The sequence below is a fragment of the Pyxicephalus adspersus genome, chromosome 3 (genome assembly GCF_032062135.1).
Source record: "Pyxicephalus adspersus chromosome 3, UCB_Pads_2.0, whole genome shotgun sequence".
In the NCBI taxonomy this organism is placed as follows: domain Eukaryota; kingdom Metazoa; phylum Chordata; class Amphibia; order Anura; family Pyxicephalidae; genus Pyxicephalus; species Pyxicephalus adspersus.
The window spans coordinates 48,517,420-48,534,268 of NC_092860.1; the positions used below are offsets into that span (position 1 = coordinate 48,517,420).

Below are 16,849 nucleotides of genomic sequence, written 5' to 3' on the forward strand. Positions count from 1 at the left end.
AAAAACACACACATTTATTAAAATAATTTAACATTAAAGCCTCGTCCAATTTTTTTACGCATTTTAACCCTGAAATTTTAACCCTTTCAGGGAATGAGTAAAGGGTTTTATGTACCCCTGTACTCATTCCCTGAAAGGGTTAAAAGTAAAACTTTTATAAACGCTTAAGTAAAATTGCAGCATTTCGCGGTAAAACGCGTCATAGGCGTTTATAAAAGTTTTTTAGCGTTTTAAAGTTAAGCTTTAAAACGCTTGTAAAAGGGCATAAAAACATATATAAACGTGGTAGGAACATTTATATGCGTTTTTAAAACTGTTCATGTAGACCCAGCCTAAAATAGAATTTAACTGTATTGTAAAATATTTTTTTTTCATACACAAGTAATAAATACTTCGGAAAAATGTAATTGGCAGATGGCAATTGGTTTACATGAATTTGCCAATGTCTGTATAGTGAGGTTGTCATGTGGTTACTATTTCCTCACACCCCCAAACTGCTTCTCTGGGTATGCTGCTACGGTACATGTGGAGTCCCACCCATAGCAGCTCACAAAAAATATGAATGGGGCGGTAGTGAGCAGTTCAGTATCCCTCATGGCCATCTGCTGTAAATGGTTTTACAAGAACCAGTTGTACAGGCAGCTGATCAGCTGGCATAGGAAAGCATGTTCCTGTCACCAGCCTGACCAAAGTTTTACTTTCATTCTAAAATGTTAACAGAATTTTCCAGTAAGGTGAAAAGGAAATGTGCATGATAAATTTGGCAGATGACAACATCTAAAGCCAAGATGTACGTTTATAACATCCTTCATCCCAACAAATTTCCTTTATAAAGTAACCTAATCCAGAATCAGTGGATTAGACAGATTTTTATACCATATTGTGTCATTCTAAGTGGAATTTGGGAAATACAATTTATTAGTCATTCCAAGTTGGAACCTACCTTTTTTTTTTTTTTTTTTTTTTTTTAATATGAAACCACGCGTAACATTCTGGCAGACATAAGCCATTGCCAGCAGTATCTGCAACCCTGATCCCCCCTCTTTCCTACCCAGATATGAAAGTTTTTGGAGGACATTAAATGTGATTGTTTTGCCTGAAAGAAGTCAGATTTTGCCTCCAAATCAAACTATCCTCTAATAATCTTTACATAGTGTTTTTTGTCAGCATCTATAACATGTAGCAGACTGTGCTTACTCAGCTTACTTGTTTAAACACACCTAATATGAGTTTATGGGCCGATTAGGTTTCAGTGGACTTTGCATATAGATAACATGGGCAAAGATCACAGGGATTGTTTGTGTCTGAATGATGATGACATAGAAAGCCTGATTATTCCTTAAGCTGTTCTAAACTTTAAAAATAACTTTTATGTTTTATCAGTTTCCGGGTTTTCTAGCTACTTTTGTTACAGATCTACTGATCAATATTCTTCCTGCTGCACTATAAATCACATAGATGTGAATGAAAACTTTGATACATACCTAGATCCCACTTTTATTTTTTTAATTACTCAATTTATAAACAGTAGTTCTGCTCAAGCAAAAATTCTCAGCACAACCAGCATAGGGAACTGGTTACTATTGCATCTCCTAAAGAAAAATAGAAGTTTGTTCTATAGCTTTTCCCACTGCAAGAAACTATTAAGCCACAGAATTGAGGGCAACCTACCTTGATGAATCCCTGTGATTAAATCATTTAAAATGAATTTTATGAGAAGGCAAGTGAAAACCAATAGAGGGAAGAACCCAGTTATGTTGGCCATGATTTTGTGGCTTGATAAACTTTTTCTAGGGCATGAAGATCTTGAGCATATCCTCCATTTAACTACTGCAGTGTTGCACACCTCAGAAGATGCAATTAGAGGGCTAGGATTGACAATACACTGGACGAAGTACAGATTTCTTCTGACCCTAAGACATGGTGTAAAATTGTCCAGACTAGCAAAATTACCTAAGGAGATCAACCCTGGTTCAGTCTTACACAGCTTCATGCTGCTAATATGAATGAGTTCTAAGGAATGAGTGAATAAATGTATGTCTAACACTAGCACTAATGTGAATGAGGCGCTATACAGCTACATGCTGAAATTGTGCATAAGAAAAGACAGATACATGCTGCTAGACTAAAGCAAAAAAGTAGTGGTCAGAAAAATCATAAACAGTGATTAATGTGTTTAATGCAGAACTTGGCATTTCATTTCACTTGCTTACATAAATTTAGGAAAGGCACCAACGAATCTATGCCTAAATACTATAAGGTTTGTAAACCTTGGCTGGACCATCACGCCACCCCTGAATTAGATTGCAGGCGCTTTAATTTATGATGAGCAACCACCCCCTTTTTTTTTGTTTACTCATTCTTGCTGTCCCTACTTTGGCTTTGTAGCATTTTTTTTCATCTTAACTATACTACTGCAGGTTTGGAGTACACCCATTTTACTTGTATTTGTTTTGTTTCTACGTTTTTGTTGAATTGTTAACTAATGCTTTTTATATTTTCCTTTTCTATGTATAATGATAGTTTTATCTTATCATTGTTTGTTATATGTATGTTCTGAAAATTTTTAATAAAAATTGATTAAAATAAAATAAAAAAATAAATTTAGGAAAGGCACATGGTACTTTCTTAATCTAGCTTTACATTATGGAAGTAAAAATTAGTAATAGCCATGTTTTAGATAGGAAACAATGTATAGAAAGCTATGTAATCTAAGGATAGCCAGTAAATAAGTAACCAAGTTGTAAATGGACTAACTATACTTAAAGTTCACTATCATGAAATACTAAACCAAACCTTAGGCCCAACCTCACCCTGTTTTCTGGACAGCTAGGGGTTCTTCAAGCAATGAATAGTTTGGACCTCCCAGTTCAGTTACCACTGACACACCAATGATTTTTTTGGCTATCTGTAGGGTATCTTCCCAATGGCCAGCAATGCGAGAAGCATTCTTCCCATTAACCATTGTTGTTATTTGTTAGGATTGTTATTTTTGTAAGAGGTTCCCCAAGACATAAAAGGTACTTCAAATGCTCTCCAATGTTTAAAAGGTCTTTAATAATCAAGGTAATAAAATTGAATTTTCATGGTTTGTACACATCTTACTAAAAAAATCATCAAAATTTTGTTTACTGCTAGTCAGAGGCCTACATTGGGATAACCTGCAATGTAGTTTTATTTTTCACACTAAAGCTGCGTACACACTTCCAATTTTTATCGTTGGAAATGAACGACGAACGAATGACGAACGATCGATTGGGCAAAAATCGTTCGTAAAAAAAGTAACCAACGACGCCGACGAACGAGGATAGTCGTTGGAAATGAACGACCGGACCGGCGGATCGGATTGGACGACGATCGTTGACCATCTATCGTATGTACGGTCGTTCATTGATCGTCCATGGTCTGAGCATGCGCGGTGAACGAACGTTCGCTCACTTCCTGTGGTGCACGTCACTTCCTGTATCGTTCAAACGATCGCATCTATCGTGTGTACAATATCTTTGAACGATCGTGTCGTTATCTGTATGTACAGGATCAGTGCTATACGATCGTTCGCAGATATCGTGCAGGATCGTTCGTCGTTCGTTTACCGATAATAATTGGAAGTGTGTACGTAGCTTTAATGCTTGTAGACTGTCACAAGTGCCTATTACAAGGGCTGAATCTCCCATTAGGTGACATGAAGAAACAGCAATATGAATATACCATAACACGTAATAAAATTCCTACAATGTATATTCTGCTCAACTATTGACCACCTTAGACGTCCACCTATGAATTTTTATGAGTGAAAGTGAAAATAAAAAAAAACAAAAAAAAAACTACAATATAAACTGACTGCTGCAAATGTAGACAAAGTCCATCCAAATGTCAACAAAAATACTGCAAAGCTTGTGAGCACATAAACAGCAACTTTCATGTACAGTGATTATTAAAGACTAAGTGGTCTGTTTGATCTGCCTTAGTTCCCACTAATTATGTATTCTGACATGCATGAGTATTGATCATACATTTTTTCAATTCTCTGGAGTTTTTCATCATCTGTTTTTAATGTCTAAATATTTCATCAAGGTCAGAATAACCAAGGGCAAAACACATAGCATTCAACTTTCAAATTATTTTGAGCAGTAAATCCTCCATCCTAAAAACATATTTGGTTGCATAGTAAACTGAAGCTGTCCTTTCAATAAAATCAACATGAATATACTCTTGACATGTTCCAATATATAGCAACAACATAATTTTTCCAAAAAGCTAGACTTTTTATCTTTACCAAGCAAGCCTTGAGCTCCAGTCAAGTGACTTTGCTTAAGCTAACATGAGGTCATCAGTCTGATTTAGGAAGGCAGAAGCCTTTCTTCAGTCTTCCCCCAAAGCCATTAATTAGAATGCCATACTGTAGGTTTGTAGAAAGTCATAGACTAAGAGACTTCAGCAGGGAGCGTGTCTGTGTCATGCATTTGTCATACATTTGTATACACACCTAGTAACTACACAAACTGATATTTACATGTCTGTGCAATATCAAAGCCAGAATATCAGTCTGTATAGTAGACCGGCCCTTCTCAAACTCTTTAACATGGGGGAACCCTTGAAATAACTTTCAGGTCTTCAGGGAACACTTAACAATAATAAATATCTCTAAAGATAACTGTACATTAGTGTGATGGTTGGTGGGAAAAACCCTTCTTACAATGCTGGCCAGTAGGAAGAATGTCAAGCTTACAGATAGCCAAAAAGATCATTGGTGTCATTTAAACTGACCTGAGAGGCACAAATCGGCCTTTTCTCAAGGAACCCCCAGCAACGCTGGACAATGACTAAACAAGGATGGCCCCATCCCTATGCAGAGTGGACCAAATGAAACCATAGTCAGGGAAATATCTGATTTCTGTGTAAGGTCTGAATCAGATGGGCAGTTCACCTGAGGTTAATGGGTGGTTATGAGGGAGTGACTGAACATCGGCCAGCTTTTTATCAATTGCCCATCTCCGGTATACTTTCCCATTGAAGCAAAGGAGAGTAGCCACTGGACGTTTCAATGTTAAAGCATACATGAGGCAGTAGATAGCATGTAAATGAACTGCTGGAAGGGTTTGGTTGTTGATAGTCTAACATTATAACCACTATTATATATTTGTCCCCAAATGTCTAAACGACAGGCATTTCTTTGGGTTAACATCTAAGTAAAAACACAATTTTTTACACTGTTGTCAAGTGCTTGTATATATTTTCAAAGTTGCACACAATAAAAAAAAACTTTTATTGGTGATCCTCTACTGGAGGTTAAACATTATACAAAGTAGTATTTTCATATTGTTTGCTCTGTGGGTAAGCTGTGGAGCCGGCAGTACCTGCTAGCCAGGCTCTTGTGTAGCAATGCCATGTGGCACCTAATTAGTTAAACCACACAAGAAAGAGAAGCATTAAACAAGCTGAGGGCTATGTCCTATCCTATTACACTGAGGCCTTCCAGCTGTAGAACATCATTTAGGAAAAACAAACAAAAGGCCAAGTTTTAACTTTCACCTGTCTGGTAACATCACATACTCGGTTACACCTTAGGAACCATGGGAGCAGATGTACCAACTGAACGTATGCTACAAACTGGACCAGATAATATACTTTTCTACAGCCTAAGTGCTATTGTATTGCACACTTTCATGAATAGCAATATTATCAGACACCATCATTACACGTCCCCCAAGAAATATATATTAGGAATTTAATAAACAAACAGAACATTTTTAATTACTATTTTGCAATTTTAATTGTATTCACCCAAATCATGTAGGTAAAAAGAAAAAATAAATGCCTTACACAACTGGACTATTGAACAGCTTCACTAAAGATAAATAATAAAGATCAATGTCCTTAAACTGAATCTTTGCTTTGACTGTGCACATAGAGTATTGGCAAATTCTGAACAAGCAGTAAAAGCTCTTTAAAACAAGCCCATATTTACCCTTGCAGATACATTAATCTTCTAGTTTGAATGCAGATACATTCATCTTCTGGTTTGAATGCTTAGTTTTTTGTTGTTTTTTTCAAGTTACCAAACCATAGGGGTTAGTCCTGGTTCACACTGGTGTGGTACATTACAGCACACACTGCGACGAATGGAGTATCATGTACCATGTATTGCTGTGAGAATGTTAAGGTTAAGAAGTGTAATTGTTGTGAGGGCACAGGTGCACTTTAAGTAAATCTCCCCCATTACATCACAGACATACCTATGGTCTACTAGGCCAAGTCAAGCACTCAGGTTGTATGGACGTGTAATGAATAGGTATCCATAAATGGAATTTACAAAAGAGCATTGCATTTTTACCTCTAGCAGGTGGCCTTTCTTCTAAAGTTACAACCTCCAGGTGAATCTTCCTGTGCATATCACTACAGGACACAGAATTGGCATAGAAGCTGGTTGGTGGGACCACAAAACATGGTGACACACAAGCATCCAATATACCTGGAAGCAGTCCAGATGCAAACGTTTTTTGCTGGCCAGAGGTCTAGAAGAAAACCAAGAATGGAGATTTGGCACCCAAATTTGTGGACTCCAAGAAGATCTCTAAAAGTGTGCCATGCCAACTCATAACAAGACATTGTTAGACAATCAGCAGATCCTTTAGGTTACACTTCATATGCCAGCATCCTATCCGCATTAAAATCCCATACAATACTATTACAGTTCACAATACATATATAAAGTTTTCACATGCCCAGAAATGTACATACTTTACACTGCTTACACCAATAACAAAAACTTGCAGCCAAACATTAACCTCCTTAACCAGATCTGAATTCTAAGAAAATCTAGACCCTTCTGAATATATCATTTTCTTTACTTTGCATTCCCATAAAGCTAGGTAAACATTACGTTTACTGGCTCATTAACAACAATCTTTTAGGAGGATCCAACCCACAAGGTGGACATTGTGAACAGCACCGCAATAAACCAAAGTAGTCTTTGCTGATCAATACAAACACCCATGGTCAAACACTATGGATGCATTACGCACCGAGTCCAGGGTGTTGCCAAACCAGGGTTTGTTTGATCTATGCAGACCTTGATAGGTTTGTCTTAAGAAAAACAATATAATCTGTGTTAAGCCATTTCAAGAATAAACTTGAAGTGAACCATTATAGTTTATTTAAAAGAACAACCACCCTCATCCTAAGAGTCAGAAAGAAAAACACATGCAAAATATAGATTTTAAACATGGAATAACAACTTTATTCAAACTCTTAAATCATTTATTACATGTGAACCTGAACCTCATATGAACTTTAACATGTTAAAATTAATAAATCCGCAACTTTTAGCTAATACCAAGTGCTCCTGCCATGAATGTCAGACACTTTCTGGTATAAAGTGGCAATGTTGTTTAATGTATTGTTTTGTTACGTTGTCACCCAGTCCTGTGGGCTTCTGAAGCAGACTACAAGTGACCGTTTTGGATATTTCCAAGACATGATCTACTGTTGTCACCATCAGGAACATCCTAAGAAATGCCTTGCAGCCACCACTGCAGTGCATGAATTTAGACAGTAAGTAGCCCCAAGAGATTAGCAGCACTGAGATCCAACAAAGCATATCAATGAAATCAGTATTGTATTCTTTAAAGAAGGACAACTTTTATAACATACAGCTCTTCAGCAAACAAATGTCATTCAGTTAGAGCTTACTACCTGTGCACTTTTGTGGTAGGATCTGACAGCTATCAAATGTTGTTTTAAAGTTATAGTAACATGACAGCACAAAGCTATTAAGCCATAGCAGCTAGATAAATAAAAATAAAATATATTAGCCCCTATAGTAACTCATGTGGAATGTGTGGACAGAAGTGGGTGTGTTAGGAGCATGTGTAGACCAGTCAGATCTCATACAGCACTCATCTACTGCAAGCTTGCCATCACAGGTCACCTCCATGAGCAGATCAGTGACTGCACACCCCACCACCTGTGCCATGTAACCCTATGGTACATCTCACAGGCAGGGAACTCCTACAGATCCACATGATCCTGTCATCTGCAAACTGCGCCCTCCCCACTCATCTGCAGTCAGCACCCAGCCCTAAAATAACGAGGAACACATGCTTACCTTTGCAATAGTCATGCAGATTTCCCCAGGTGCTGCCTGCTATCCGGCCCGCTGCAGCAATGTTCTGGGATCAGACACAAGCCCAGCCCACCAGCCCAATTCACAGCCTGGAGGACACCGACACGCCGAGACCCCTCTGCACGATCAGGCGTTTATTAACAAATCATGACAGGGTTTGTTTTTTGGAAATGTTCCTGCTGGTGATGAGGAGGATCCTGCACACATACACACCAATATAAAATGAACGTGCAGGACGAATGACAAAGGCTACGTATGCAGATAATAGCTTAGCAGGACAGTGGAGGGATCAATGAGATGAGACAGAGGGCTCTGATCCTTCCTTTGTGTGTAAGGAGGCATGCATGCAGTAATAGGAACCTCCCCAGGGCAAGCAAATTCATATTTATTAGGTGGGCGGGGCTACGCCACACAACAGGTTGCCATGTACTGACCATCCCTGTGTGCCTGCGAATGTGTTCACCTCCTGTGGGGAAACTTATCAACGTGTTATTGTCACACACACACACACATATATATATATTTATATATATCTCCTGATACTGAATAAACTCATTTTGCAGTGTGTAGGGAACCTGACAAAAAAGGGACTTGTTTTCTCAAGGTCTGTGTTTGGAATAAATACAAAACATTTGGTAAAGCTGAACATCTGTTAAATAACATGACCCTTGAACTGAGAATATGAAGAGAATGGCCCTAAATAAACAGCATTTAACTCCCTGCACACCTGGCATTCTTTGGTGCGCTTGGCAGTTGCCCATTTTGCCCCACACACATGGCGACAGGCACTGCCATGGGTAGACGTGCGTTATTGTTTCAGAGAACATATTAAGCATTTATAGTTACCTTATTTTTATTCACAACCAGTCTTTTTCTTTCCGTCAGTGGTTGGCATCGCTGAAAATGCAGGACCAGCAGTCCTATGTTGTAAATTGAGGATGCTGAGGGCCTTGTATGACCCTGTGTGCAGAACAAAGGAGCTCTGTATAGTTGGGAGTGAAGGATAAGGTAAGTATAATGGCTTTATGTGTTCCACCAAGGCTGCCCTGGAGAAGCCCCACTGTGAAGGTCAATTTTTATGTTAAGAGGAGTTCAGCTTTACAATAAGTACAAAATTGTGATCAGACAGGTGATGTCCGTTCTGCAATAAAATAAACTTACCTGCCGGTTCACAGATTTATAATTACACTCACCTCTTCTCACTCCATCTTTGTGCTGCCATCTTCACCTAGCCTTCTTTTGGTGCAGGATCTTTGGCCATTTTGATTGTCCTGGCAGGAATAAAGGAACATATTCATTTTAGTGTATTCATTCCTGGCAGCCAGGGTTATGCTAGGATTGTACACTAAGCTGGCATCCACATCTCAAAAGATTGCACACTAACAGGTAAGGTTTTCGCACAAAAACATTGGGCCTGATTTATTAAAGCTCTCCATGAATGGAGAGGATACACTTTCAACAGTGAAGCTAGGTGATACAGCAAACCTGGACTGGATTTCTTCAAAGTCATTTTTTTTTTGCTAGCAAATGTTTTGAATCCTGGACCAGATCCATTCTAGGTTTACTGGATCACCCAGCTTCACTTATGTAAGTGTATCCTCTCTAGCTTCAGAGAGCTTTAATAAATCAGGCTCATGGTCTGTCCCTTCTGCAATCAACAACCTGTCTGCTTGCAATTTTTTCATTTTTAAATGATAGTCCCTCTTAAAACCCCTAATAGGTTTTTAGTTGTACCTGGAACAAGAGGTAACATTTTCCAATGGGGATACATAAAAACCTGACAGATTTTAAACATTCAAAAATGAAAAAAAAGATGTTTGGGCTTTAGATACTAATGTGTGGATTTTTCACTGTTGTTCTGTGGTAATGGATGTACATTAAAGTATGTTGGGTGAAGACAGGCCATTAATTGGGATATACACTAATACCTACATTGTGCTCCGATTGCATTGCATGGCATGGCAACACACATACTACAGGGTGCTATTAAGAGTGAATGATAACACAGCACGCCAACACACATAATGCTCATATTACTGCAGGAAAAAATGAACATCCATAAAGTGACCTTGTCTATTAAAAACAAATGCTAAACCTCTTTACCTGTAAAAGAATACTGTAAACACTCACCTGCCCTGTTCATACATTGACTACCCATAGTGTCTGCTGCAGCCTCCTAAAGCTTTCATTGGTTCCTTCTGATGATCCAGAATACATGGCAATTTAGAATGCAGTATCCTAAGTCAGTAGAGGATAACAGTGAGATATTTGTGCAACACAAGTTATGTAAAATCCTAGGGGTGGTTTTGGGAGCGTGGGGGCAGCTAATACAATGGTATTACCAGTATATGCACAGCAACCTCACTGCCAGTGTGAATTACCCCTAACATTGACCAAATCTTCTACTTTGTTGAATCACATTTGTATCTGTAACTTTTATATGTCTAATAATTTACTGTATATAATCCCTGAGTCTTACTGAGTAGCTAGCACATGTAACTATTTTTATCTTTTTTTTTTTTTTTTTTTTGCAAAGATCTCCCCAGAGTGAGTGAAGAGCCACCTTTTAGACAGTAACAGGTATCATCAATGGACGATTGCCTCTTCTCTTTTATGACTGATGGCTTAAAAATAATTGACTTCCAATCACGTTTAGTAGAAGTGGCGATGGTTACCCAACTAATATATCCAATAAAAACCTAGCTGGGGTTTTTACCTTTCTATGGCTTTGTGTATAGTTTAATGAAATGGATTTACAAAAATACATTGTTTACATACACTTACATAAATGGCAGAAAATATACAAAACTATTCAGGTTTCTGTTGCATTAGATCAAACAGGATTGAAATTGTATGAATCGTTTGTCTCCAAAAACTTTTTTATTGCACTTTCTAGGAAGTTAAAGGACACACTGTATTAAATCCACAAAAATACACGTATTGTGTACTTTTTATATTCAGTATTTGTGAAATGTGCATTTAAGAAAAATTCTAGGTGGGTAAAGCAGATTAAATGTTATAATAAACAACCGGTCACTTGTCACTTCTTGGCCCATGTATTAGGTAAAAAAAAGAATCAGTAACTAGCACAGCTAAATCTGGATAGTGTTCATTGGGTGTCTTACCATTTACTTACCATTTCACTGGACTAGAAATTCCACTTAGCTGGACAAAGACACATAGGCTGAACAGGAAATTAAAATACAAGAGTTCAGCATAATTACTCTATGATGTGAGACCATCTTTCCACTCTACTCTCCTCTGGTCAAGCCTAAACTAATCCGTTTACAAGATTACCAGATGACTGTGTACCAAGCTCTATGACATCATTATTAGTTCCAATCAATAGACCAGACCCACCCATCCACAACTGTTCCAACACACCCAAGGATTTAAACTTTGAAAGCTCTGCCTAAAAGTGTGAAAATGTACAAACAAACACCAAATAAGAGAAAGAAGTGAAAGTAAAAATAAAATAATAATTATAATCAAAAATGGGGATAAATGTGTATGTGGATATATTTGGCTTGTTTTGTTATCTGAAAGTCTGAACACAGTTTGAAGTCATATCACAGGTGTTGCTTAATAGTTCACAGTCTAATTATTTACTTCATTTACTTGCTCCAATTTTCTTGTCACTCGGAAACTTTGCCTGTCTTCCTAGTCTATCATCCTTGGTCAATCTATTGGCCCTGATTTATTAAAGGTCTCCAAGGCTGGAGAGAATACCCTTTTATCAGTGAAGCTGACTAATCCAACAAATCTGGAATGGATTTCCTAAAGCTCATTGGCTATTTGTTACCAAATCACCCAGCTTCACTGATGAAAGTGTATTCTCTTCTCGGCTTTGGAGAGCTATAATAAGTCAGGGCCAATATATTAAAAACCTCTCATTTGAAAATAAATTCCTCTTTGACAAAGATGCTTTAGCCTCCACACTTTTACATCTCTCTTACCCAACAGACTACTTTTTTTTAACTAAACCTTTTCTTTTTGGTCAATAATAAGGCCTCAGAACCCTTTCTCATAATTAGAAAAAATAAACTGTTAACTGCTGAGATCAATAACTCAAGTTGATTTTTTTTAAGCACATGTTTTAATGGGTCCTTGTAATGACACCTCCCTCATTGGGACGCCAATGTAAGACAAAGCCAACCTTAGGGCAGGCAGTAGTTGTGGTGTTCCTTTAAAAATTATATAGCTTTAGTTATTTTGGGTGATATATTAATGTCTAACAGATTTAGAACTGGAGCAAACATATAACCTGGAGCAACAATAACCTACGTGTACACTAATATGTATACTGACTTGTGGAAAAACTGCTAATGAAGATACCTTTGACTTTATATGCTGGACCTTAAAAAGAAGAATTTTGGTCCAAATTTTTCCAAACTAAATCTGTAGTTGTTTCCGGCACATTTTGAAGTTATATTCTACTTCATATATATGAAGGTTACCTAACTTTACTAAAGGAAGATACATAAAGGGTTATTTCACCAATGGATCAAGAAAGAGGCCCATACAGCACTCGAGCATGGAGGGGAACAGGACATATGGCTTAGTCCCTGCCAGTTTTAGCATCTTTAAATAGACAAACATTAGGCCTTATTTATTAGGGCTTTCCAGGGCTGGGGAGGATACACTTTTATCAGTGAACCTTGGTAATCCAGCAAACCTGGAATGGATTTCATAAAAGTCATTTGCCATTTGTTAGCAAATGTTTTCAATCCTGGACCAGTTTTATTAAAGGTTTGCTGGATCACCCAGCTTCACTGACAAACGTGTATCTTCTCAAGCCGTGGAGAGCTTTAATACATCAGGCCTATTATGTTCCAGTGACAACTAGCTAAGATAGGAATTGAGCTTTCCCAGTATTCCGTAGTGATACACAGAGATATCACTCATTCCTCCTGGAAGCTTTGGATGACAGGATTTTTATATTTTATAGCTTTATAGATTTATGGAAAGTGGACTTTCCATTTTCATCAAAGATCTGCTTAGATGGATCAGTAATAAGTATTGTGCATTATATCTTTGTTAGTAGGAACCAAAGAATGACAAGCAAACGTTATTTTGCAGAACAAGTTTCGTTGTCTCAATTTAAGGAAGATGGGATGTTTAAAGAAAACAAAATAACAAATATAGGTTGGCCAATAGTTATAGTAAACAGTAAGGAATAACAATATTGTTCTGTGTGAAGAATGGCATTTGGGTTATTCCACTGATTTTCACCCTTGTCATGTTAGTAATTCTTGGTATTTGTGTATTTGCTATCCTGAAACTGATGACTTTTGTTTTCATGCTCATGAACTCTGAATCTTTTTTTTAAATAAAAGGTATTTTGTATGATTTACTGTAAAGCGTGAGAAGTTACATGTCTGTACTTTGTCTCTATAAAGTGCCTCCATTCTTGTGCTATTACATACATATTAAAACACTCCTCTTTCAGGTGAGGTGGAGGTGATGCACTGTTTTTACAGGAAAATGTAAGAATTACATAAGACTTCATCTGATAGATATGTGGATTTAGTGATTATTTTGACATGAGAGCTTTGCAGGAGGTAAACATTGCTTATAAATTTTGTGCTTAAACATTGCTTAAAAATCATGCTAATCTGCTTTTTTTGTCAGATTTACTTTAAAATAGATCTAAGGATTAAATATATGATGTTTAGTTTCTACAGCATTGTTTATCATAAACATTTTCTGTTTTGACATTTTTTTTTATCGTGTTTTGCATCTTAGTGCTACAGATGTCCACCAGCCTTTTTCATTCACTTACAGCTTACATACATTCAATCCACGCTCATTTGGTTGCACATTACTTCTCAGGACTGACTTTGGGATACCACCAAGGGACAATGCTACAGGATGACCATGCAGCAGCACATCTATGAGACAATTTTTGCTGAAATGCTAAGTGCTGAAAAAATGCATATTTATGGCAAGATAACCAAGTATTATTATTACGATTAAATAATTGATAGGAAACCTGAAACATCAGTAATATGCCGGTTCTTGCTGTGGACACATCACATATTCGGGACTTTTGTGATCAGTGGGTCAAGGCTTTGCATTGATGAGACACTATACAAGAAAATAAATACTCCAGCCAAAGTTATCTACCGGTAAGTCTCCAAGCAAAGTTGTCGAAAGATGACTTAAAGAGAAATTGTGATGCTTCCGTAGGTAGCATAATAAAAGTAGTTTTGATCTATCGACATAAACAAGATGCTGTTGCTCGCCGTTTTTTATGAAAAAACAGCCTTTGATGCCGTGCAACATGTTGAATATTCTACCGGGCTTCTGGGACAACTAAGTTCAGGTTATTGTTTGTATATAAGGAATAAGTATATAGGAAATTTACCTGGACCTGGAGTATGTACATATGTACATATGCTGTTTATGCCTAATCTAAAATGTCCAGTATTTTGATGGAATCATGTTGTTTTTTTGTGATATGGTTTTGATTGTAAATAAAATATTATGATTTTATATATTATGGTGATGGTATGATCATCCTTGTGTCCTTTGTGTCTATAGAAAAATGGTCACTAGGATAAATAAAAAGAGTAAATTTTCCCAGAAGCAATGAAAACTTGACATAGTCTGACCTGTCTCTACTTGTTTTTTCTTTACATACACTTAACGCTGTAGTTGTTGTATCCCCACATTATAAAACATGGAGCCGCAGATCTGTTACAATTTACCTTCAGATTTTCAGATTTTCATATTTTACTTGTGAAATATACCTTAAGGCAAATCAGGGCCCACAGGAGCTGATTATCATAATTGCACATTACGGCAGATTTATGTGCAAAAAGTAACCCCTCCAGGACTGCAATATCAGTGCTCCTCTCTGTCTCCCACCCTTCAGTCTTCACCTGATTGTCTTCTAGGTTCAGAGTCCTCAGCCATCTTTATTGGTTGGGTCAGAATGATTTGACTTCCACACATGCATAAGAGAATTCCTTAATTCACTAACAGTATCAGCAAGACTTTACAATAGAATGAAAAATCTATAAAAGCTGCTCTGTAACCTCAGAGGGAAAATGGAATGGAGAATTAGAACAGATCTGTTTTGTGGGCCTTGGGGTGGAGAGGGGGGATCTGTAAGGGAGCCTCAATGGATATTAGGTATATTCCTAGGACTTCTAATGTAAGTACTTGGCGATAAAAGTACATGTAAACTGTCTCAGTAAGTATTAACTTTCTAAAAAAAGTATTAAAATTCTTTTTGGTCTTTTAAAATAATGTATTTATTATATTTATGTGATATTTTACATCTATATAATAAACATGCATGGTGTTAGATGTACTACTGTCTTTGCAAACAATTTACAAAGTTGTAAAGAAAGTGTCAAACTGGCCAATAATCTTTAAGCAATACAAAGAATAATGATGTGCAGCATAGAGCCCAGGGGAGAAACTGCAGGGAATAAAAACCTCCCAACTCAGTGACAGGGAATCAAGACACAACTGAAATCAGTTTTCAAATGGTCCATTTAATGTGCTGTCAGAAATGTCAGAAATTAGATTGTTTATTGTACTTGCTTGAGGTTTTTATTGAAAGGTAATTTCGATATATTTTTCCCCGAATTTTATGATTTCACTCTATAATAATGCTTTAAATGCAGATGGAAAAATTGCAGTAGCATACATTTATGTCGTATTGTGGAGTGTTATGTATGTTTTATGATTTGGCATAGAAGGTTGTTTAGTGAATGAATACCCTAATAGTACTTTACTCTAGAAGTATATGTATGAATATATGTAAATACATCCTAAAAGCTAATTGAAATTATCCTAAAAACTAATTGTTTTCAGTTTCCTAGCCAGAAAAGTGCCTACAGCTTGAACATTTAGAAGAAAATTAATTAGGGCACTGTGTGGCTGTCCTGAGCATTGAATCAATGATTTGTCTGTAAACAGTTACAACATTATGTTATGAATGAAACTGTACTGAAGAGTTGCTACCCTTTCACCTAAAAGCCCTAGTTAGCACCTTTGGATGCCTGTTTATTGGTTTAAAGCTAACGTCTGCACTGTGCTGCAGAGCAACTAATTTGTTTCTTGTTAATGACATTCCCCAAAACTGGAGAAGATAAACATGTGAGAATCTAGGTGGTCCACTAAACCTAGAATAGATTTTTAAAAAATTATTTGCTATTATTTGGCAAATGTTTAAATCATGGACCAGATCCATTCCAGGTTTGCTATATCACCCCAGTTCACCTATGATAGCCAATCTTTTCCAGACTTGAAGAGGATTACTCCGCGCTATAAAACTATCATTTTAAATATCCTAATTTTTAATCCTGAATCTTTTACTTTTTAATATCTATTTTCTTTTTTTCGCTGTGGCCCTGCATAAAGAAATCCAGCTGTATGCTTATGTGTAGTTTGCAATATTTTAGTATCTAAATGCACTTCTCTTTTATGATTTAATAAGTTAGGAGTTCTGTTCTTTAATGCTCTATGTTATTTACTGCCTTATGTTAGATACAAATAAAATTCAATAAAAAAAAAGATAGGAGTGCTGATACAATTTTCAGTTATATTGACAAGTATGGAGAGCCTGACAAATTTCTAGAATGCCCACTTCAGCAGTGTGGTACTAAATCTGTACTCCCTTTTCAGTGTTCCCCTATACAGCTGCTTTCCTCTGACCAAGCATTCCCCAGTATGTCCCTGGCCCAAACCCCTGACCTATTCTGTAATATT

At 37.0% G+C, this 16,849-nt stretch overlaps 1 protein-coding gene across 5 annotated transcripts in view; it reads right to left on the bottom strand.

Moving 5' to 3' along the window:
- CORO2A (coronin 2A) overlaps positions 1-8,457 on the bottom strand; it is a 62,801-nt gene extending 54,344 nt beyond the window's left edge. For all 5 annotated transcript variants that reach the window (XM_072404466.1, XM_072404472.1, XM_072404471.1 and 2 more), the window contains exon 1: positions 8,108-8,457. In XM_072404466.1, the coding sequence (XP_072260567.1) occupies positions 8,108-8,122 (15 nt within the window). In that variant the 5' untranslated portion in view covers positions 8,123-8,457. The remainder of the gene's footprint in view (positions 1-8,107) is intronic.
- Between the last annotated feature and the right edge of the window lie 8,392 nt (positions 8,458-16,849).